Source organism: Theropithecus gelada, chromosome 11 (assembly GCF_003255815.1).
Source record: "Theropithecus gelada isolate Dixy chromosome 11, Tgel_1.0, whole genome shotgun sequence".
Taxonomy (NCBI): domain Eukaryota; kingdom Metazoa; phylum Chordata; class Mammalia; order Primates; family Cercopithecidae; genus Theropithecus; species Theropithecus gelada.
Window position 1 is genome coordinate 91,387,900 of NC_037679.1, and position 25,680 is coordinate 91,413,579.

At 57.5% G+C, this 25,680-nt stretch overlaps 1 protein-coding gene across 1 annotated transcript in view; it reads right to left on the reverse strand.

Annotated features, from left to right (window-relative positions):
• The window catches only part of GALNT9 (polypeptide N-acetylgalactosaminyltransferase 9), a 120,662-nt gene that overhangs the window by 75,155 nt on the left and 19,827 nt on the right, over positions 1-25,680 (reverse strand). Inside the window, exon 2 of the mRNA XM_025403738.1 lies at positions 11,188-11,368. Within this exon, the coding sequence (XP_025259523.1) occupies positions 11,188-11,368 (181 nt within the window). The remainder of the gene's footprint in view (positions 1-11,187; positions 11,369-25,680) is intronic.

Genomic DNA, 25,680 nt, shown 5'->3' on the forward strand with positions numbered 1-25,680 from the left:
CCATCCTCAATGTCCACGTTCCCCACTTCTCATCACAGACCCGACACGCAGGAGGCTTTAGACAGAGCACCTTCGTCAGGAAGCTGGACCGGGCTGAGGTACCTGCTCCCAGCACCTCAAAGTGCCATCCACTAAATATGCACCAATTAGAGCTGACGGCCAGGCTGCTCAGGCTTCCACGGTTAATATGCGTGAAGACTCCACAAACACAGAGCAGGGGCATGTTACTGTGCTGGGAGGTAGGACGGCTTCTCGGATAAGGTCATTCATTTTTATGATTCTGCTTAATTTGGATTTGCCAGTCTTCCTTTCATTATCCCATGGGCCAGTCTTAATACTCAGGACCTATGTCACGTGCTTTGCGGCATAATTAAAGCCACTGCCTAATTAGAAAAGCACCTACTGCCCGACAAAAGGAAATCAGTGACGCAGCTCACGGAGAAAGCGGTGAGGAGCTGGTTTGAAAGCGGATGGAATCACCTGTTGGAGCCAGAACACACACACACGCACACACATCACACACACGCACATATGCACACACATCACACACGTGCACACACACGCACACACATCACACACGTGCACACACACACGCACACACATCACACACGTGCACACACATCACACACATGCACACACACACGCACATATGCACACACATCACACACGTGCACACACACACGTACACACATCACACACGTGCACACACACATCACACAGTGCACACACACGCACATATGCACACACATCACACACGTGCACACACACACGCACATATGCACACACATCACACACGTGCACACACACACACATCACACATCACACACGTGCACACACACGTGCACACACATCACACACGTGCACACACACACGCACATATGCACACATATCACACACGTGCACACACACACGCACATATGCACACACATCACACACGTGCACACACACATCACACATCACACACGTGCACACACACACGCACATATGCACGCACACACCACACACACGCACATATGCACACACACATATCACACACGTGCACACACACACGCACACACATCACACACACGCACATATGCACACAATCACACGTGCACACACACGCACATCACACGTGCACACACACACATACACATCACACACGTGCACACACACACATCACACACGTGCACACACACGCACATATGCACACATACATCACACGTGCACACACACACGCACATATGCACACACATCACACACGTGCACACACACGCACATATGCACACACACATCACACACGTGCACACACACATCACACACGTGCACACACACGCACATATGCACACACATCACACACGTGCACACACACACGCACATATGCACACACACACCACACACGTGCACACACACACGCACATATGCACACACACACCACACACGTGCACACACACACGCACATATGCACACACACACCACACACGTGCACACACACACGCACATATGCACACACACACCACACACGTGCACACACACACGCACATATGCACACACACACCACACACGTGCACACACACACGCACATATGCACACACACACCACACACGTGCACACACACACGCACATATGCACACACACACCACACACGTGCACACACACACGCACATATGCACACACACACCACACACGTGCACACACACACGCACATATGCACACACACATCACACACATGCACACACACACGTACACACATCACACACGTGCACACACACATCACACACGTGCACACACACACGCACATATGCACGCACACAAAACACACGCACATATGCACACACACATCACACACGTGCACACACACATGCACACACATCACACACGCACATATNCACACACACATCACACACGTGCACACACACATGCACACACATCACACACGCACATATGCACACACATCACATGTGCACACACACGCACATCACACACGTGCACACACACATATCACACACGTGCACACACACACGCACATATGCACACACATCACACACGTGCACACACACACGCACATATGCACACACATCACACGTGCGCACACACACACACATATGCACACACATTACACGTGCACACACGCACACACATCACACACGTGCACACACACACGCACATATGCACACACACACATCACACACATGCACACATGTCCACATACGCACGCATGCACACACATCTGTGGACACACACGCACACACATCGCACACATGCACACACACACGCACACACATCACACACGTGCACACATGTCCACATACGCACGCATGCACACACATCTGTGGACACGTACACACATCACACACATGCACACACACATCTGTGGACACACACGTACACACATCACACACGTGCACACACACACGCACATATGCACACACACACATCACACACGTGCACACACACATGCACACACATCACACGCGTGCACATATGTCCACATATGCACGCATGCACACACATCTGTGGACACACACGCACATCACACACGTGCACACACATGCACACACATCACACACGTGCACACACACGCACACACATCACACACGTGCACACATGTCCACATACGCACGCATGCACACACATCTGTGGACACACACGTACACACATCACACACGTGTACACACACATCTGTGGGCACACACACGGATACATGCACACATGTACACGCAGACACACATGTACACATACAGGCATGCACACACTCCTATGTTCTATGTGTGTTTCCGACGACTAGACCCACCAAACCAAACCAATCAGCAGTGCAGTTTCTGCCGAGATAGTTGGCGTCTGAGGGGTTAAAGCCATGCAGGAAATCCAAGTCTGAGTTTTGAGTGGGCCCGGCTGAGCTTGCTTTTGTTTACTTCTTTAATCATCCATGGACTCTTCTGAGGCCTGCAATAGCCAGGCGCACCCACCCACGTGGGACAAGATTCAGCTTCCGTGGCTGCTGGCAGGGGATGGAAGACTCCCACAGACGCCTGCTAACATCACATGCCCGCGTGTCACCGCGATGCCATGTCCAGTCTGAGCCATTCCTCGCCCATGTCCCTGTCCTTGTTGCATAGCCGGCCTCCAGCGTGTGGCTTCGTGCAGCGACCGGACTGTCGTGTGACTTTCTGCCACGGTTGCCAGGGTTGGCACTGAGGCAGACCTGCTGGGGGGTTCTGGGTTGCAGCTGGAGCGCTGGCACTGCCCGGACGCCTCTCTTCGTGCTGCCCCAGGATCCGTCCAGGTCGACTCCCCGTGTGAAGCGTGTGGGCTGCCTCACAGCCCGGTGGCTCCAGGACTGCTGAGGGCTCCCCTGCAGCCCCGGCTCTGCTACCAGCACTGGGCTAGAAGCAACTCACCTTCCCACAGCCGCCCTGAAGGCACGTAGCAGCACCCTGGATGTCCTGTCTTGATGGGTGCAGAATCCCACGGGTTTCAAGGGCAGGAACGAGGTTCTGGAAGGCGTGTTTCCATCCATCCTTGGCAAATACCATCTGCCACAATGGGCTCTGTGAAGAAGTGAGATTCTGGGAAAACGCACACCGTATAACAGGAGCCAGTGCACGGCGGCCCAGGGGCCAAGTCCTGCCACCATCTGTTGCCATGGATGCAGGGGCCCGGCTCCCAGCCATGCCCGCTCACATGGGATTGACCATGGCCACCCTCCTGCCACAACAACAGGGTTGGGGAAACTGATAACTATCTCTCAGCAGCTATCCCCACGGAGACTGTGGGGCCCAGAAGCCTCAAATGTTGACATCTGGCCCTTTCTAGACAAAGCGTGCCAAGTCCCAGGACGTCAGCCACGAGGGAGTTGCTGCCCAGGCATGAGCGCAGCCTGGCGAGGGAGTCGCTGAGCAGGTGTGACTACAGCCTGGCGCCTGAGCTGCAGCTGGGACTCCAGCTGGGGAGACACTTCTCCAGGGGCTGGGGAGTCCCTGCCCCGAGCACGGCTCTGAGCCTCTCTCTTCTGAAGCTGAGGCCCTGCCTCTCAGTCAGCATCCAACAGTGGCAGCCACAGAAATCCAGGTCAGCCTGGGGAGAGGCAGACATGCTTTGGTTCACACAATGGCAGGGCCTAGGGAGGAGCTTCAGGCTCTGCTGGACTCAGGGCCTGGGATGTGCACTCGGGGGAGCCCCTCACACGAGGCCTCACTCACACCCAGATTCCCCGCATGTCCCAGCCGAGGCCTCACTCACACCCAGGCTTCCTGAGTGTCCCGGCCAAGGCGGTCCTCAGAGGCCCTAGCTCTGTGGTCTGCATATCTGTGTCCCTCCCACGGTCGCATGTTGAAGCCGTGACCCTCTAACCAGTGACACTATCAGGAGGCGGGACCTTTGGGAGTGATGAGGTTGTGGGGTGGAGCCTCGTGAACGGAAATGGGATTTGTGCCATATTCAAGGGAGTCCCGAGCTGCCTCGCCCATTTCACCCCAGGAGGATACAAGGGGACAGCTGCCGACAACCTGACAGAGACCCTGTGCCAGGCTCCACCCCACCGGCACCCTGACCTTGGACTTCTGGCCTTGAGAATGGTGAGAAACTCCGTGTGCTGTTTATAAGCCACCCGGTCAGTGGCGCCCTGACCACGGCCAGCAGCTCTGAGGCCCTCCGTCCACCCCGGCCCCCTACCCCTCACCCCCACACCCTCTCTGGTTTTTCTAAACTTCTTTCCATTCTAACCCCACCCTCTGGCCCCTGTGGGCTCTGGAGAAGCCCTGGGGACACTAGGCAGGGGCCAGGCTGCTGGGCTCCCTGAGGCCTCTAGGGGATGGGAGTGGGGGTTAAAGTCATCCAGGGTTTCACCAGGGAGGGGCTCCGGCAAGACCCTGTTTAAACCTCCTTCCTACCACAGCATGAGCACCGGGTCACACCCTTCCTACTACAGCATGAGTGCCGTGTGACGAGACCCTGTTTAAACCTCCTTCCTACCACAGCTTGAACACGGCGTCACACTCCTCCTACCACCGCGTAAGCACCGCGTGACGCTCTTCCTACCACAGCATGGGCACCGCCTCACAAGACCCTGTTTAAAGCTCCTTCCTGCCACAGTGTGAGCGCCGCATCCCACCCTTCCTACCACAGCGTGAGGGCCTCGTCACACTCCTCCTACCACAGCGTGAGGGCCTCGTCACACTCCTCCTGCCACAGCGTGAGGGCCGCGTGACACTCCTCCTACCACATGGTGGGCGCCGCCTCACAAGACTCTGTTTAAACTTCCTTCCTACCACAGCGTGAGGGCCGCGTGACACTCCTCCTACCACAGCGTGAGGGCCTCGTCACACTCCTCCTACCACAGCGTGAGGGCCGCGTGACACTCCTCCTACCACATGGTGGGCGCCGCCTCACAAGACTCTGTTTAAACTTCCTTCCTACCACAGCGGGGACGCCGCGTCGTGCTCTCTGGGTGTGTCTTAAGGTGTGGATAATCCAGACTTCTGAGTTTTAAAAAATACCAAAAATAAAATAATTAGGCATCAAACATACAAGTTACTTGAGGATTTAAAACTAGCACAGCAGGCTGGAACACGAGGCCCCTAACCCGATGGTGTCATCTTTACACCCACAGCCCCCGCCCGGGAGGGTCTGAGCCAGGCAGCCTCCTCGGGAGCCGGTGCTGACACAGCCAGAGAAACCATTCCAGACCCAGGCCCCGCTGTCCCCAACACCTGCAGGCCAGTGACTCAGGGCGGTGGAGAAAGCCCAGAGGAAGTGGAGGCGGAGCTGGGGCCGGGCCCGCCGTCTGGACGTGTCTCCAGCCGCTGGTTTAGGGGAATCGGGAGGGCTCACTTGAGCGTCCCTTCTCTGCTCGCTCTTCCAACCCGGGACAGAAGACCTGACTGCTGCCCACACCAAAGCGTGTTCCCAGGGCACACGCCGCTCGGGCCCGGGCAGGCAGGGCCGCTCCTCGTGCCTGGGGAGCCTGGAGCTGTCGGCCCTGCAGCTGAGGCCACGGGAGGCCAGGGACATGCAAGGTCGGTGCCCGAAGTCACTTCTAGAGCGGGTTCGGTGTCTCTGAAGGTCCAACTCTGCCCTGACACATCGGAGAAAATGCCACTAGCCCCTGCTGTGGACGCTGGGCCCCCGGGGAGGCCTCTACCCCGTCACCCAGCCCGTCCCAACAGGACTCAGCCTCCAGTGGCTGCCATCAGACCTCAGCACAGTGACTGTCACCGCAGAGGGCCGCGTGTGGGACGGCAGGAGCCGCGGGGGCTCTGTGCTCCCCAGTGACCCCGGTGTCCGCCGGGGTGGCCCCGCTCCCCAGCCCCCTCCAATGCGGATTTAGTCTCGTTTCCCACAGGGAACGTGTAACAAGGCTTGACCAATCAGTGAACGCCATTCCCCAGGCTGCTGGCTGTGATTGGGTCCCAGACAAGCACGTGACCTACTATGGGCCAATGAAAGTCACCCGAGACTGTCGCTTGCATGGTTGCTGGGGGGGTCCAGAGTCCTCAGTGGGGACGGTGGCTGCAGCTGCCACACTTGGAGCCTGAGGACGGCGCGGCCGGTTCCTCCCTGGGATCTCCCCTCCCCGAGCCCAGGCTCTGCTCTGCCCAGCCCCATGCTGTCCCCTGTGCGACCGCTGTGGGCTTCCTGCCAGGCTCCTCCGCCCTCCGGCTTCTGTTGGGTTCAGTCTTGGGAGGCAGCCCCAGAGCCTGAAGGGTGGAAGGAGTGAGGGGCATCCCAGATCCCCTCCCCACCATCTTGGCAGTGGTTTCTTCTCTCCAGAGTTACTGTCCCTACCCACTGTCCTCTCTCTGCAGCTCCAGCTCTTGCTGGGCACCTGTGATTCTCGCCCCTGTCCCTTCAGGCCATGGAGAGAAGAACATTCCAGTGCGGTCACTTCCTGGATCAAATTCCTGGATGCCCAGTGTCCACCGGGTGTCCTGGATTCACTGTGGTCACTGCCTGGATGCCCAGTGTCCGCCGGGTCTCCTGGATCCACTTCCTGGATGCCCAGTGTCCACCGGGTCTCCTGGATCCACTTCCTGGATGCCCAGTGTCTGCCGAGTCTCCTGGATTCACCATGGTCACTGCCTGCATGCCCAGTGTCCACTGGGTCTCCTGGATCCACTTCCTGGATGCCCAGTGTCCACCAGGTCTCCCGGATCCACTTCCTGGATGCCCAGTGTCCACTGGGTCTCCTGGATCCACTTCCTGGATGCCCAGTGTCCACCGGGTCTCCTGGATCCACTTCCTGGATGCCCAGTGTCCACTGGGTCTCCTGGATTCTGCCCATGTCCACGTGAGGGCACCATCAATTTCCTGCGAGGATCCTAAGAGAGTCAAGGTACATCTAACCCGAGAGCAGTCAGGGGTGGACCATCCCCTAGATCAAGCCATACCTGAAGCCCCACCTTTCAGTTGCCTGAGTCAACAGAGTCTCTTTTTGGGTTGGGCCATTTTTAATTGGATTTTATGTCTTATTGACTGACCCATCCGGATGGCCAGCAGTAAGGGGTTTCTTTTTGGAGGATGAGGGACACCAATGTGTCTTCTCCAAGGTGAGGAGATGCCTGAAGGACAGGAGGCACTCACAGGAGGCCCTAGAGACAGATGTGCCCCACAGGCATCCCGAGGACGCCTGCGGCCTGGCAGCATGGAGACTGGGTGAAAACAGAACCTTGTGAGCTGCCCTGTCTGTGTCTGTGAAGCAAAGTGTCTGGAAGGGGCCTGCGTGGAAGCTTCCGAGAGCAGTTAGGGGAAGGGGGCCCACATCCTTCCCGAAGGGCTGGAGAGGGAGGCAGGCTGTGCCCCCAGCCCAGAGTCGGGAGGAGGCCGGCAAGCAGCAGCTGTGGAAAGGAGGCGGAGCCCCCCAACTCCTGAGCCAGCAGAGGAAGGAGTGGGACAGAGCCCGCCCCAGAGGGAGATGAGACCCTGGGGAAGAGACCCCTCAGGGCGGCCCCCAGCCCCTCCCGGGCTCAGCTTTCAGCCTGCACCCCCGTCTGGTCCCTCAGAATGACGGGGGTTTCCACTCTTTTTCTGTAAAATCTCTAGACTCCACGTCCCCGCTCTGCCACCACCTACTCTCTGTGGGATCTCAATAAGGAGATTTAACCCTTCCTGCCTCAGTTTCCCCATGTATAAAATGGGACAATAACAGGCTCTGCCTCTAAGCTCGCTGCAGGAATTAAGGGAACAGTGCATGGTCTGCAGCCAGCCCCTTGCCGCCAGCAGTTCTTCAATGACCCCAGGGAAAGGCCAGGCACCATGGAGATGCTTCCCAGCCATACTCGCTGAGCCGCGCCGGGTTCGGGTCTCTCCACCCAAGCTCCTTTTCGGAAAGTGGTCCCTGGGAAGATGGATAAGACCCAGCGTCCACCGGGGTCTGCTTTCTAGGTGGTACCTGTGAGGGCTGTTGCAGGTGAATAATTCCCTGTGATCTATTCTGCAGGCACCGGGGAAGCTCTGGGTTGGGTGCGGAGCTGGAGAGACCGTGGGCAGGGCCTGCGAGGGGCAGGTGAGGGGCCAGGAGGCCTTCGCATTCGAGCTTCTCGGCCACATGTGCAGGGGCGGGCTGGGCGTGGGGTGGGTGTTTCACTGGTGTCAAAGCCTCCTCACTTTTTTGGGGAAAGAAATGGGATATAAATACATGTATAAATATCTATATAAAATTCATATTCTCTAATTCAGGAGGCAGAGCGCTGTGTGCCTTCAAACCAGAGTATCTGTAAACTGGGTTTCTATCAGTGAGGGTATAGAGCAAATGCCAGTTCTTTCAAGGTTCACCCCGATGTCGTCTTCTGTGACATAAGAACGAAGCTGGGACTGGCCACTCCTGCCAGACTTTATCTTGGCAGACGGGTTTCTTGCCGCACAACAGCTGCCTAGAGGCTCATAGCCAAGAACGGTGCTCACTCCAGCAGTGAGGCTAGCCCTGACAGCCAACAGAGTTCACCCCCAAATTTAGGACACACAGGAGCCTTCAAACCCCCCACACATGCACACCCACATGTGCACACATGTACACACACACATACATGCCTGCACACGTGCACACACGCACGTGCGCACACACATGCACACACGCATGCACACACACACGCACACCGTGCACACTCATTGCACAGGTCAGCTGACGTGCACCAGCCACTTTCCAAACCGAAGTCATTCCAGCCCCAAGTCTGTAGCTGGCACCACATGAAAACACCAGTGTTCTTACTTATGGAGCATGTTTCTTTAAATTGGCCTATTTTAAAACTAAATGCATTTTTTATTTGAAAAGGAATCTTCATTTCACCGCTGCAAATGGAAAGCTGGCATCACTTGTGTTAAATCATGGTAACCATGAAAATAAGTGGAATGAAAATAAAATAATGTCGTCGCACTCTGGATGTGGTTCAGGTGCGGAAGCCTCCGTGCCCAGGCCTCGGCCCTGTTTGTCTAAACGACTCGTGGAGACCCCCTCCAGGAGGAATCAGAGCCTCGAGAGCTGGGCACGCCTCACCTGCACCGCTGTGCCGTCTAAGGAAGCCTCATCACACCTAGAATCGGTTCCCAGCGCGTGTTTGTGGGAAAGGTGTGAAGTGGGCCCCACCTGGCTAGAACAGGGAGCTCCGGCTTCCCGCAGCCACCTCTACGTGGCCCGGGGTGCTCCCTGCACCCCCGGACACCGCAGGCCCGTCTGGCCATCTCACGTCCCTCCGTCCACACGCGGGGAACCCCAGAGCAGCTGAGTGAACGCCCTGGGAACCACTGCCTGAGTCACAAGGAATGGAATGGGGCTGAGACACACCTTTCCTCCCCACTTCTCTTCCCTGCCAGCCTCCCCATCCCCATCTCAAATGAGCTCCTGGCCCAAGAATCCTGGTGTCGAGGCCGGGCGCGGTGGCTCAAGCCTGTAATCCCAGCACTTTGGGAGGCCGAGACGGGCGGATCACGAGGTCAGGAGATCGAGACCATCCTGGCGAACACGGTGAAACCCCGTCTCTACTAAAAAATACAAAAAACTAGCCGGGCGAGGCGGCGGGCGCCTGTAGTCCCAGCTACTCGGGAGGCTGAGGCAGGAGAATGGCGTAAACCCGGGAGGCGGAGCTTGCAGTGAGCTGAGATGCAGCCACTGCACTCCAGCCCGGGCAACAGAGCCAGACTCCGTCTCAAAAAAAAAAAAAAAAAAAAAGAATCCTGGTGTCAGGGTCCCCTGGTGGGTGGGGCAGGCTGACCACACCAGGAGCTGCAGAGGGGGCTGCCCTCCCACCTGCTCTCCCTCTGGCAGCTCCAGGAGGAGGCAAGTATGGCTGAGGCCACCTGCCACCACCCCACGGTGACAACGCGGTCCTGCTGGGCAGCCCTGAGCGCCCGGCTTCTGCAGGATGATGCCACCAGGGGCCCTCCCAGGGAGCATCCTGTCATGGGCTGGGCTCTGTGGACGGAGTTGCAGGAGGGGCTGGCAAATCCTGCCTTGTCGTGGCTGCTCCCTCAGGGCAGGTGTGAGGGTCAGAGACCAGGCTCCATCCCGAGTGGCACTGAGGCAAAGCCGTAGCCTCCAGGGCCTGGCTCCTGATTCACCCACTCTTGCAGCTTGGGGGGTGACAGGATGGGAGGTGCGCAGGCCACGGATGGAACGGGAATGCCCTTCGCTTCAGACACAAGCGACACCCAGCTCAGCAGTGAGAGGCCACAGTAGGTGGGACCAGGGCTGGCAGGGCCTGACACAGGGTGCCTGTGCTGCGTGAGCCATGATGCCTCAGCCCGGCTTCCGTGATCCCCAGATGCAGCTATGGCAGGGGTGCCCCAAGCCTGGGGTAGGCCCTGGGAAGGACGCCCGCAGCCAAAAGTGGGGGAGGGGGAGAGACACAGAGAGAGAGAGAAAGACAGAAGATACAGAGAGATTGAGAGAAGGAGAGAGGGAGAGACAGAGAGAGAGACAGGAGAGACAGAGGAGGAGAGACAGGGAAGACAGAGGAGGCAGGAGGGCCCCACAGGCCAGGGCTCCTGACCGCTCCACTTTCCCACAGCAGACCTTTGCGCCTTTCTCCCAGGAGCCCACAGCTCGGGAGGCCACTCACTTCCCCAGCCGGCTTGGGGGGGGCACTCACTTCCCCGGCCGGCAGGGGGGCCCCCCCCCTCCCCCGCCCGGCGGGGGGGGGGGCACTCACTTCCCTGGCCCGGAGTGGGGGCGGCTCACTTCTCTAGCCAGCATGGGGGCGCAGCTCATTCACTCACTTTCTGGGCCGGTAGTCGGGGATGCTCCGATCCAGGGAGATGCGGTCACTGAGCTGAGCGTTGTAGCCGTACTCCTCATACTTGCCTTCCGCCTCCTGGCCGTCATCACGCAGGGTAGCCGCCAAGCCGCCCTGGCCCAGGCCTCCTGGCCCCTCCACCAGGCCGATGGGCTTGGCGAGGCCTGGGGGAAAGGAAGAGAGGGAGGTCAGGCAGGCCCAGGACACGCTGCATCTATACCCAGGAGACTCCCCTCCCACCCCTCTCCCCGACAGCCGCTTCCCCCGCCCCCGGTGCAAGCCCAGCAAACTCTGCAGATGGGAGGCTGCCAGCTTGGGACATTCCAGAAAGTGCAGAGTGAAGGGCGGTGCTGGGCGGAGGAGGGAGGGATGAATGGGTGGTGCATGGGGCTCTGAAGGCGGTGGACTCTGTGTGATGCTGTAATGGTGGAATTTGTTACTATGTATTTTTTGATTCAGGGTCTTGCTCTGTCACTCAGACTGCAGTGCAGTGGCACTATCTCAGCTCACTGCAGCTGGGCAGCCTGGAACTCCCAGGCTCAAGCGATCCTCCCACCCCAGCTTCCTGAGTAGCTGGGCACACCACCACAACCGGCAAATTTTTGTATTTTTAGTGGAGACGGTTTCACTGTGGTGGTCAGGCTGGTCTTGAACTCATGACTTCAAGCGATCCACCTACCTAGGCCTCCCAAAGTGCTGGGATTGCAGGCGTGAGTCACTGCGCTGGCCAATACCTGTTCTTACGCAATTGTCCAAACCCACAGCAGGTGTGACACTGAGTGGGCCCCTGTGAGCCACGGCCCTGGGTGAGCCGCCTGCATCGGGCGGCGTCGGCTCGATACACAGTCACACTCACGCACGTTCACGCCCGGGCGCTGTGCCTGGAGGGTGGAGGATGCGGGAACTCCGCTCAGTCTCTATCAACCCGAAACTGCTCTGACAGTCAGACCTACTGATGCTAAAAATATTAACTCAAAACTGCAATGACTCTAAGAAGATCAGGTGTTTTAAACGCCACACCACTGCCACCAACCCCACCAGCCCTGACGCCGTCTGCCTGCGTAACTTGAGCTGAACACATATCCGCATGCATGCTGCTACTCTGGGGTAGGAAGAACCGAGCCGTCGACACAGGCAGCAGCCAAGACGCGGCTCACCCACGTGACGCCAAGTCAAAGAATCAACACAGGAGACCTCATCCCGTGTGGCCACCGGCGTGAGGTTCAAGAACAGACGGAATCCCAATCCTACCCCACAGCCATCGGGGCGGGACGGGGACCCCGGGCTGGGGCAGTGTCGACTGGAAAGGGGCCGGTGGAACCTCTGGGCTGATGGGGAGGCTCCACGGCTTTGTCAGGGTGTATGGAGCAGGTGCCCAAGGGGGCCGGGCCAGGGAAAGTTCTAGGTGCTCAGTTGTGCTGGGCAAGTGGACGTGGCTTGGGGATGCTGATCCCACGGGGACGGGGGTGAGAGGGGTATCTGCCCCCATAGATGGCACCGTTGGCTGTCTCTGAGCTGGGAGTCTCTGGGGCATCGTGGATTTGAGGGGCAGGTGCCCAGGAAGAGGCGGCATGGACCCCTGGGGCTGGGCTGCCTTTTGTCAGCTTGCACAGAGAGGTCTCTGGTTCTCGGAGGAAGGCCAGTGGAAACACAAACTTGGGAAATACCCGATGCTGACGTCCCACAGCTGCCCGCATGGGAGGGGCCCTTCTCTTGTGGCACCAGCTCCTGGGGCCCGGCGGGGTCTCTGTAGGATTCCTGCTCCGGGCAGGGACCGATGCCCTGGGGAGACTCCAGTCCGTGACCCTCCCCGCCCAGCAGGGCAGTGAGTGGGTTTCTCCCCTCCGCAGAGCCGAGGCTTTGAGCCTCCTGGAACCTCTGGACTTTCTGGAATATTCTATTTTAAATGGATAAACAAAGTGTTCTTATTTATGTAGGACTGAAGGATACAGATTGGACGTACAATTGAAAAACGACACAAATCACTTCCCTTTGTTAATACTGTGCGATAAATACGTAATCATGCTATTTTAAAATATCAATACTGCACTTGCATTTTTCACTTTGGAAAGTCTGGAATTGGATGTCTCCCAGAGGCAGGCACAGCAGCTTCTACCTCGAGAGAGACCTCATCATCCCCAGGGCTCAGGCCTCAGGTGGGGATTGGCCGCCTGGCCAGAGGGTGGCTGAGTGTGGTTCTGGACGGCTGCCCGATGCCCAGCATTGGGGCTTTACACCTGGCAGGAGGGTGGCTGAGTGTGGTTCCGGACGGCTGCCCGATGCCCGGCGTTGGGGCTTTACTTTTTCACTTGTAAAATAAAATATGCACGAGTTAAAAAATTCAAACAATCCAGAAAATCATGAAACGGAGAGTTGACAACTGTGTGCTCTGTCTCCTCTCCAAGCGCCACGCTTCAGAGGAGATGCCTTTTTCTGGTTTGAGTCCTTTTCACTGTGTCTGCTGCAGATTCAGGTCTCGCCTTGTCAGCCTGAGACGAGGTCCCCTGACTTCTTGGCATGAAAAATGAGGGGCTGAGCCCGTTTTCACCCCACCTTCTTCCCCTGCCCCTCTCCTTCCCTCAATTTTTCTTAGCTATTATTTTTCGTGATCCTGTGGTTACCTTGGTGGCTTCAAAAGGAATACGTAAGCCTCTATTTCTGGAAGCTCTGACTCTAGCCAGCATCTCCAGACTCCCTGCCTCATCAGATGAGAAATGGGCGCCCTGATCCACCTGCCGCTCAGCTGTGCCGCTACTTTTACACCCCTAAAGGCATCTGTGACACCCACCCTCGGCTCTATCACCGTGAGTGTTCACAGGACTTGATGACAGGGTAGTTCTGAAATGCAAAGCAGGCCGGGCGTGGTGGCTCACACCTGTGATCCCAGCACTTTGGGAGGCCAGGGTGGGCAGGCCGGGTGCCGTGGCTCACACCTGTGATCCCAGCACTTTGGGAGGCCAGGGTGGGCAGGCTGGGTGCCGTGGCTCTCACCTGCAATCCCAGTACTTTGGGAGGCCGGGGCGGGCAGAATACTTGAGGTCAGGAGTTGGAGACCAGCCTGACCAACATGACAAGACCCCATCTCTACTAGAAATATAAAAATTAGCCGGGTGTGGTGGTGCGCACGCACTTGTAATCCCAGCTACACGGGAGGCTGAGGCAGGAGAATCGCTTGGACCCAGGAGGCGGAGGTTGCAGTGAGCTGAGATCGCGCTACTGCACTCCAGCCTGGGCGACAGAGCGAGTGAGGCTCCATCTCAAAAAAATAAAGAAAGAAAAAAAGCAGTAAATTGACATGCCCACATCAGGATTACGTAGTTACAATCCACCATGGCGCCAGCACGGCATGGACACTATGACGGAAATATCATTCTATCACCCACTAAACCTGTGCTGCTTAATGAAGAACTTTCGAAGGTCAAGACAGTATCACTGATTTTCCTGTTACACTATCAATTTCTCAGAATTATGCGTATTTTGACTTGTTTTAGGTTTGGATCTTGACTTTTCACATGCCCTTTTGGAGAAGACAAAAAGATAATAATAATAGTAATATCTACTGAGCAAGCGCCCTTCATACACGTTAACATGTCATTCCCCACAACACCCCTGGGACGTAGGCTCTGTATTTCACCCCATTTTGCAGATGAGGAAACTGAGGCTCAGAGAGGTCAGGACACACACACAGGGTCACAGGGCTGGTCAGCATCAGAACCATGTTTGAACCCAGGCAACGTGGCATGGAGCAGCTCCTCCCGACAGCCGTGCTCTGCTGCCATGTGAGCTCAGGCCTCCTGGCAATGTGACCGGCGAGCACAGCCCCATCTTCCCAGAGATGTTCCCGACTGCAGGGCCGGCCCTCAGTGCCCTCGCCTCATGGCCTTCTCACTCCCAGGTCCCTTTGCATCAATTGTTTGCCCAGCGGCCACCCCCGGGCCCTCCTCACTCTAAGCCTGGGTGGGCTCCATCGCCCTGTGGATCCCACGTCTGCTCAGGTCCTGGAGGTCCTCTCATCCCACTGAAGTATGTCTCTAAAGAAGACTGAAGAAGGGTGGTGTGGAAAGTAAACTTGCTGAGCCCTCAAATGTCTGGAAGTCTCTTTCGTTGCTCCTCATGCTGGCTTGGTAATTGTGCTGGGTATAGAACTCCAGGCTCGACGGTTTTTTCGCCTCATGCAGCGCCCAGTGCTGCCTGCTAGTGTTCTGAGGTCGGCAGGACCCTCTTTCTTCTTCAGACAGGCATTTTGTTTCTGCCTGTCTCCGGACACTGATTTTTGTTGTTGTTGTTGGGATCCTAGATTTGGTCAGGACATATCTTGAAGCGAATCACAGTCACACTTGGCAATCCACACTCATGTCGACGTTCAGCTCCAGGAAGTTTGTTCTGTTAATGATGTGACTGCGTTCCCATCTGCCATCCCTGTTTTCTCTTCCGTAACCTCTGTTAAGTGAACGTTTCCTCTCCCGGTTTATCTCCTGCCTCCCGACGCTTCATTCTCCATTTTCATTCTCTTGGTTTTCATCTCATCGGCTTGATCTCTTGTCGTGTTGCCAGTTAGCCTGTCCCTTGAACTGGCTTTGTCATCATCTATTTAATCCCAAAGGATGCTCTTGTCCTCCAGCCGCCCTGCCTTGCACGAATGGCAAACTCGTTTTACTCTATGTGGTTGGCAGCAGCCCGAAAGCTGTCCACATCTGAATATCTGGAACCAGTGAGTGTCACGTTACACAGCTAAGGGGGCTTGGCAGACGCCCCCAGCTTTGCCTGAATCTGCTTCATTGGCCAGAAGGCGCGGAGGAGCTGGGCCTTCACTGGCCTACGTGCTGTGGTCCCATCACTTGCACGGGGGTTAGGGGACACCCTGGCCATGCCGCTGCTCACAGCTTCCTTGCAGAAGAGTGAGGGTTGCCAGGCCTCCCACTGAGTGTGTTTTGAAGAGAGAGGCTGCCATTCCCATCCTTCCTCACCCTGGGGCTTCATGCCTCCCCTCACTGCTGCACCTGTGCTTAAGAGAACCAAGCAGCCCCTGGTCCAGACGCTGCTGCCCGCTGAGCTGCCTGATTTCTCCTGGTTGAGGGTCCTCCTTGGTCACAGGTGGGCCACCATCGAGTCCCTGCCCCAGGACTGTGCGGATGGTGGACATGGAGCTCAGGGATCCCGAGCCCTGCACTGGGCGTGCACTGGGGTAAAGGAGCCTTTGCTGCCTTGGATCCGATCTTCTTCCTCGGCTGGTGGAGTCAGTGCTGTCACCATCCCGTAGCTGCTGAGAGAAGCTGCCTGGGGGACACCAGTGCCAGCACTGGGCCTCCCCTTCCCTGCCCACACGGTGCCCGGCACTGGGCTGTCGGTGAAGCCAGGGCATTGAGGGTGGGGAAGAGCAGAGCAAACTCTCCAGGTGCCCGTCTGAAGGCCCCACTAGCTTCCCAGGCTGGAGGCCCCATCTCCAGCCCCTGGGCTGTGGCAGCACCGGCCACTCCCTGTGACCCCCAGTGCAGCTACAGGGACCACTGGCGGCTCCATCCCACAGTGGGTTTAGAGGGATTTGGTCCTGCAGCCGCAGGCTGGGCGTCTCCACACTTTTACCAGTTTCTTCATCATTTGTCCTTGTTTCCTGGTGGGATCAAGCAACCCTGCCTCTTTGGAAGGAATTCTTTGTGAAAGAAGATATGAGGCCATGCTGCAGATAAGAGACAGGGAAGATGAGAGCTCCAGAAATCCTGCCGCGAGGCACCCACGGCAACCTTCCTCACAGGCAAAATCAGGTCCGTGGGATTTTCACTTTTCCGAGCTATTAACGGATTCCTCCTGCTCCAAAGAACGTGACCAGGAAAGCCAAGCAGCTCTGACCGCACCTGCCCTCCCAGAGGCTGCCCTGGGCCTGCGCCTGCTCCTGCCCTGCCCTCCCAGAGGCTGCCCTGGGCCTGCGCCTGCTCCTGCCCTGCCCTCCCGGAGGCTGCCCTGGGCCTGCTCCTGCCCTGCCCTCCCGGAGGCTGCCCTGGGCCTGCTCCTGCCCTGCCCTCCCGGAGGCTGCCCTGGGCCTGCGCCTGCTCCTGCCCTGCCCTCCCGGCTGGAAGTCCTGACCCCAGCCTCTGCTGGCACCTTGGCACTGCATGGCCGCTGCCACCCTGAGCAGGATGCCTGAAGCCTCTGAGACCTGGCTCCAAGGCCAGAGCCGGAGTTGGTCCCCAGCCTCAGCCTCAGCATCACCCGGAGGTCACCAGAGTTCCTGAGTCTCCTGCCTGACGTGCACCTGTGGATCAGACACTCCCGGAGGGGCCTGGTGGGCTGTGTTTTAACAAGAACCCGGGTGATGCAGCCAGGTTTGAGAAGCACTGTTCTCAGGCTGCTGTTCACGGAGGAGTCTCCACCGTCAGGGGCCTCACCGGGCCTCAGGGGCGCAGGCTGGGGGCCGTGGGGAGGCGGCTCCCATCTCTTTGCTGACTCTGGTCAGAGTCATTTGTTCATCTGACCCACCTGCTCCAGGGACAGCTCGGGGGGGAGGTCAATGGTGAAGACCTGGTGCCCCAGGAGAGCCTGTGCCCCCCAGTCCCACCAGCCCCACCAGTGTGTCCATAGCAGTTGCCAGAATACCAAAGTACCGTTGGCCACATCATTCACAGATTCTGTGTTTGCAAATGTTCCTACTCCCTAAAATTCATCTGTAATCCCCAAATCGATGCTCGTGGTCTTCCATGGCCATTCACAGACAGGCTCAGAGGGGCAACATCTTTGGTCAAACAGGGCCAGGCTCCACTTCTCCTTCCAGCTCCGACTGTACACGGGGTCCCCCCTGTCTCATTCCAGCTCCAACTGTACACGGGGTCCCCCACCTTCTCCTTCCAGCTCCGACTGTACACGGGATCCCCCACCTTCTCCTTCCAGCTCCGACTGTACACGGGGTCCCCCTCGTCTCATTCCAGCTCCAACTGTACATGGGATCCCCCACCTTCTCCTTCCAGCTACGACTGTACACGGGGTCCCCCACCTTCTCCTTCTAGCCCTGACTGTACATAGGGCCCTTCTGCAGCCACTTCCATCATAACCAACGCACTCGAGATAACTAACTCACTTCCAGGATAACCAAGCCACTCCCAAGATAACCAACTCACTCCCATGATAACTGACTCACTCCTACAATAACCAACTCACTCCTGAGACAACCGGGCCAATTCCACTAAGCGACTCACTCTCATAATAACCAACTCACTCCCAAGAAAACTAACTCACTTCTGAGAAAACCAACTCCCAAGATGACCAACTCACTCCCGAGACAACCAATTCCCTCCCATGATAACCAACTCACTCCTGAGATAACCAAGTCGTTCCCAAGACACCTAGCCCACTCCTGAGATAACTAACCCAGTCTCATGGTAGCCAGCTCATTCTTGTGATAACTCACTCATTTCCCAAGGTAACCCACTCCCAAGTTAACGAACCCACTCCCATGATAACCATTGCACTCCAGAGCTAACCAAGCCACTCCTGAGATAACCCACTCCCATGATAACTAACCTGCTCCCACCATACCTAACCCACCCCTGAGATAACCAACCCACTCCTGAGATAAGCCACTCCCATAACTAACCCATTCTCACATTAAGGGCATTAACCCCTTGGAGAGGGCAGGGCCCCTGCAGACCCCTCTCAATGCCATGGTGGGGGTGAAGCTTCCCACATGGGGGCAGCTGGCAACGCATTCACAGCACAGCACTGACCATGTTCCTCGTGCAGGCATTGCACGAGCTTTGCCTCCTTTAATCCCCAGGGTTCTCTCTAAGCCAGGTGCTTTTGTCACCCCCCTGTAACTGATGAGACTACTGAGGCTGAAGGTTGGGGCCATGGCCAGGAGGCAGTGAGCCCCAGCCACACTCCGCCACAGTGCTCTGAACTGCAAAGCTCTCAAAGAGGGTGTCTCAGGGGACTGAGAAAGGCACCGCCCCTGTATCGTGTCAGGCAAAGGCGTTAAATAAACAGCCACTAAACCATGGTCACACCCCTTTCAGGAGAGGAAGGGCATCCTCTCCCAAGGAAGCAGGTGACGGTGCCCGCCTGGCCTTGGGGACCACGGCTGTGCTTCACTCTGTGCCCTGCTTCACAGACGGAAGTGCTGCTGCGGTGGGCACGCAGGAACCATCCAACGAGAACCGCACAGGAGTTTCTGGGCCAGACCAAGGTGCCAGCTGGACACTTCTCCTCCAGGGCACGTAAAGGGTCTCCATCCATGGGGCTGCCCCATCGCTGGCCCCTGCCCCTCCCAATTCCACCTGGAGGTTGGGATGGCTGTGCAAACATTCACCACCAGCACCGCACGAGGACTGCCTGGTGGCCACGGGGAAGGAACATGCCGTGTGGACACATTCAGATTGAACCAGCCCTCAGAGGAGGGACCTGGGGCCCCACTCGGTGGCCGGAGGGGAGGCCAACCCCTCCCTGGCAAACGCGGCCTCGCCGCTGCCCTGCGTGACTTTGGACAGGGCAGGTGATTTGAATGCGGCTCCAGGGGCGCACGGAACATGCATGTGCCACCTTCAAGATGGAGGGGTCTGCATTTTGCTTTTTGCCTCCACATAAAGTTATGGCCACAGATGCCTTCTGTGCCATCACAGGTAGAATTCAATTACAGTCATAGCAATGACCTTCCAACCACCAGGAAACATCCATCAGACGGCAGAGTCCACAGAAACGACTGCCTGACAACCCTGAGCTCACACGTTTATCACTTATTTATTAATTACATATTTAGGATTGCTTATTTCAGAAATTGAACCACTGCGTCAAAGATAGAGAAATTTCACGAACCTTGGTGCCAAGTCATTTTCCAGAAGGTTTAGATTAGTTTTGTTTCACTGCCAGCAATATATGCTTCCACTACTTTAATTAGAAAGTGCATCACTTCTGATTGGAAAAGTCATAAATGCTTCCGGTAGAAAATTCTACACACACGGACACACGCACACACGCACACACACAATGCACACACACGCACACACACATGTACACACACATGCACACACACGCACACACGTACACACACGCACACACACATGCACACATGCACACACACATGCACACACACGCACACACACATGCACACACACGCACACATGCACACACACGCACACACATGCACACAGAGGATCACCTGGGGTCCCATGCTGCAGGGAAAACTAATATCAGTATTTTCACGCCCCATATTATTTTATAAGATCACGTGAACCTCCTCGGCGCGGCTCCATCCACATATCTGGTATCTGCCGCCTGCATTCTGCTGTTATCACTACGTCTTGAGTATTTTCCCACGTCACTAAAAATTCTTCATAAACATAACTTTTGATGGCTGCAAACATAAAATGTCAATTTGTAGCTGCGCCATTTATTCATCCATCCAGTAGCAAAACTCACGGAGCTTCTGCTAAATCCCAAGAGCCGCCTGGGCCGGGTAGCCCCAGGTGGCCCCGGTGAACGCAGCACACACCTGCCTGCCCCCCAGAGCTCATGCACACAGGTGAGCAGGTGCCAGCCCAGGGCAGCCGCTTCCTCGCAGGTGCGGCCAGAGGCAGGAGCAGGGTCCCCACGAGGAGGAGTCTGAGGGGAGAGAAAGGCCAGGAGGGCAGGAAGGTGTCCTGCGAGTGGCTGCATGTGCAGGTCAGGGCTGTGGGGGCAGACAGGGGACGATGGGACAGGGTGAGAGCTTTCTGTGCCGGCTGGGATCTTGCTTTGAGCTTTGCAGGAAGTGGGAGCACAGAGGAGCTTTGAGCTGAGGCGGAGAGAGGAGGGTGGGCACACTGGTCAGGCTTTCCACGCAGATAAACCACTCCGGTGACCGTCCATGGGGGGATGAGGGTGGAACCCAGGGGCCTGTGCAGAGTCCGATGTTCTGATCAGCCCGGGGTCAAGATGGCATGTGGACATCAACGACTCGGTTTCCCACCCTCTGTCTATCTCTCTCCGGACAGCCTCCCTGTGTATTTCAGGACTAGCCATCCCCATGCGCACTGTGGCTGTCACCCCTGTGGCCTTCACCCAGCAGTCCCTGTCAGACCCTCCACCGCTGGGAGGCAGTGATCGCCCGAGGCTGGGCCAGCGCCCTGAGTGGATTCATCACCAGGAGAGAGGCCCCCACCCCAGGCATCTTCAGCAGCACAGGCCACCAGGGCATCTTCGTCTAACACGAGAGGCAGCTGCTCAGAATCCACCACCAAAAACGGAAGCAGAGGAGAGATGAGAAGCAGCACCCTCGCCCAGGCACACCTCCCCCCGGGCACACCCTCACCCAGGGACACCCTCGCCCAGGCACCCCTCCGCCCGGGCACACCCTCACCCAGGGACACCCTCGCCCAGGCACACCCTCACCTGGGTACATCCTCGCCTGGGCACAGCCTTGCCTGGGCGGCCTCCTGGAGCTCAATTTGGGGGGTGTTTGGGCTCAGTGGGCCCTGAGAGGGGAGCCAGGGAGCCCCTGGGGTGGAGGGTGCGGCCCAGGTACCGATGTGAGGGCCAGGCCTGGGGTTTCTCCTACTGGCTCGTCACGGCACTGGGTGGTGGGGACCAGCAGTCCTGGGTGGGGCTTGGGTCCAAAGGAGCTGAGTCAGGGCTGGCAGCACAGCCTTTAGGACGGCAGCTCTCACAGTGGCACCTGGGCCAGGGGGGCCCACCCTCAGGACAGGGGGACTCACGGCGGGGCCCACACTCAAGACAGTGGCTCCCACCCTCAGGACAGCAGCGTCCACCTCACCTGGGAGCCTGTGGGGACCACACATTCTTGAGACCCTCCCCAAACCTGCTGAGTCAGAACCCCTGGGGTGCCGGTGCTTGTTCTAACCAGGCCTCCAGGGGACTCCCACACAGGCAGCACTGGAAGCAGCCACCCCGGGTCAGCGGATGAAGCCCGTCCACACCGGAACCACCTGGAGAGTCTGAGGGCGCCGGCGCCTGCCTGGGCCTCCCCCACAGAGTTGATGTAACTGCCGGGGCGTGGCCTGGACGCTGAACGTCTAAACCATCCCCAGGTGACTCTCAAGTGCAGAGCAATGGGAGCTGCTGTCTGGGATGGTGAGGAGTCGGCCTGGTTCCAGGGCCCCAGCCAGGAGGCGGCCCACTCAGGGGCGTCCCGGAGCCGTGCAGAGGCCTGTTGGGGTGACCCTCCCGGGGTCTGGGGGCCGAGGTCCAGGAGGGTGGGCAGAGTGGGGGTCCAGATTGTGGACAACAAGTTCTTAAGGGAAAGTCAGGTCGGACATGGTGGCTTGGAGGACAGCTGCATCTCCAGGCCTTTCTAGGGCCCCCCACTGCCCCGGTGCTGCCAACGGAGTGCCATGGGGCACCCACTTTCCCCAGGACATTCTCCACGCCTTCGTCCCTGCTCAGAGCCAGGGACACCGCTTGGTTTTGGAGGCAGTGATTTGACTTGTGAGAGGAAAAGCAGCTTCCTTTTGAGATTCAGGGCTGAACACAAGGCTTCCTCCCCCTCATTCATCATCACTGTGGTAATTGGAAAAGATGGCTCACTTCCGACCACGGCTGCCGAGTGCCCATGGTCATTCTGCTTTTATGGAATCATCATTTGAAGTTCCTTTCCCATGACCCGAGGGAACGCACTTTTCTAATTATAGGAGATAATTTGGAAGACGATCACAGGGGAGGAAACGGCCGTCTGGGAGTGTGGCGGGGAAAGCGATTTCCTCGGGGGCTGACTCCGTTTGTGAGCAGATGGGCAGGCGGGGGTGGTCTGGGCTGTGAGGGGACCTGTGCCCGCTTCTCAGCCACCTCCTCTCAACGGACCCTGAGGAAAACAGGGAAGTTGAAGGATGAATAGATTGTCACTTGGCATGTGTGTCTGGGGCAACGGGGAGTGGTGGGGACTGCGGCTCAGACCCACGGATTACTGCCACCCAGGGACTCGGGTCCAGAGATGCCAGATCTTCTAAAATTCCAACAGGAGGTGCCGGTGTACAGATTTCTGTCTCTATATGTCAGCAATGAATTCACGTTTTGGAAGAAATGGCATTAGGTTAACAAATACACACTGGGTCTGTCTATATCTGTTAATCGGGCAGGACAGGTGTGGTGGGACACATAACAGATCCCAAAGGCATCAGGCTCTGATGTCCGGAACCCACGAGTCTGTCACTTTCCATGGTCAAGGGACTTTACAGATATGATTAAGTTAGGGGCCCTGAGACAGAGGGTGCCCTTGCACCCAGGTGTACCCTGAATGCAATCACCAGTGTCTTATAAGAGAGAAGTGGGCCAGGCACGGTGGCTCACGCCTGTAATCCCAGCACTGTGGGAGGCCGAGGCAGGTGGATCATGAGGTCAGGAGTTCGAGACCAGCCTGACCAACATGATGAACCCTCATCTCTACTAAAAAAAATTCAAAAATGAGCTGGGCATGGTGGTGAGTGCCTGTAATCCCAGCTACTCAGGAGGCCGAGGCAGGAGAATCGCTTTAACCCTGGAGGCAGAGGCTGCAGTGAGCTGAGATCGCGCTACTGCACTCCAGCCTGGGTGACAGAGTGAGACTCCGTCTCAAAACAAACAAACAAAAACAAGTGTCTTATGAGAGAGAATTGGGCCAGGCGCACTGGGTCACGGCTGTAATCCCAGAACATTGTGGGGCTGAGGCAGGAGAATCACTTGAGCCCAGGAGTTTGAGACCAGCCTGGCCAACACGGTGAAACTCCATCTCTACTAAAAACACAAAAATTACCCTGGTGTGGTGGTGGGCACTTGTAAGCTCAGTTACTTGGGAGGCTGAGGCAGGAGAATCGCTTGACTTTAGGAAACTGAGGCTGCAGTGAGCTGAGATCGCACCACTGCACCGTAGCCTGGGCAACAGAGTCAGACCCTGTCTCACAAAAAAAAAATGTAAAAGGCACGGGGAGGGAGATTTGACGCAGACAGAAGAGGAAACAGCTGCGTGTGATGGAGACAGAGGGTGCAGCAATGTGGCCAAGGATGCCTGGAGCCCTCAGGAGCTGGCAGGTAAGGACAGACCCTCCCTGCGGCCTCTGGAGGCCGCACAGCCCTGCCCGTAGCTCGGCAGTAGCTCAGTGAAATCCACTTTGGGCGTCTGGATGCCACAGTTATGAGAAGAAATGTATGTGATTTTAGGCCCCATCTGTGGTGATCTGTGACAGCAGCCCCAGGAAAATAATACAGGAGGCTAAGCTGGCACAGCAAGCAGACCCCTCAACACCCTGCCCTGGGCCGACACTCCCTCGCTGGGTGCTGCTGCCCGTTCTGTTTGCTGGTCTCGTTCCAGCAGCCCCCAGGCAGTGCCTGCCCCTCGCGGGTTCCCAGACACTTCTAAAGGCAGGGGAGGCCTTGTGGGATGTGGGGCAGCCCCACGAAAGCAGGGCAGGCCGGGGAGGCAACGTGCGGTGGGAGGGACCCTCGACCGCTGGGGCTGAGACAAAGAGTGGGGCCCGGGACCTGCCTGGTACCTCGGAGTGCCCGTCCTGTAATCCTCACACTGCCCATGATGTCAGCGCCATGCTGTCCCCATTGCATAGACAGTGAGGCTCACTGTGACCACAAAGACCCACCAGGCTGTGGTTCCTGGGCCCTTCCGAGCCGCGTCTGCACCGGCCGTCCCCACGCCTCATCCACGGGGCTTGGGATGGCCACACTGTTCCCCCTGTGCCCGAGGAGGCAGGAGGTGGCCGTGGAGCAGGGGTGAGCTGGTGCCCGGGAGGACGCTGCTGGCCCCACCTCTCTGCCTCCAACCAGGGAGGTTCCTAGAGCCCCCATTTATGGCCCTGCAGGGTGGTGGGCAGAAGCTGGCCCCGCCCATTCAGCCCACGTCCACCGGGCCGCAGGCGTGTCTGTCCCACGCGACGCTCTCAGAATCCTGAGTTTTGCCAACACTGAAACCCTGTAGATTTCACCTGAAACCCTGGAGCTCCCACTTCCTCAGGAGGATCCAGCAATCTGACAGCCCGGATCTGCCACGCACGTCAGAGATGGGTTGGAGTGGATCACGGCCCCCGGGACAGCCACGGCTGACCGGCCCCACGCCTCTAGCTGCCCGTGGGCCTCACGCAGCCACCCTGGAGATCGAGGGATCGTGCCCCAGTTCAGATGAATGGAGCGGGATGGTGGGTTGAATGAGGGCCCCAAAAGCTACCTCCACTCTGAACCTGTGGGTGTGGGAGTAAGGTCTTTCCAGGTATAATTAAGTTAAGGATTTCAAGATGAGGTCATCCTGGACTCGGGGCAGGAGGCCTAAATCCAGTAAGAAGCATGCTGATTAGACAATGAGAGGGCTCAGATAGTCAGAGGCAGAGACAATGCCGGAGCCCCCCAAGTGGGACAGGCCTGCAGCAGACCTAGGCCCCCAGGGGAGCTGGCCCTGCCGGCACCGTGACTTTGGACTTCCGGCCTCCAGAACAGAGACAGAGTAAGTCTCCGTTGTGTACAGCCACCCAGTCTGTGGTCAGTGTTACAGCAGCACCAGGAGTCCCACAGAGGGCAGAGA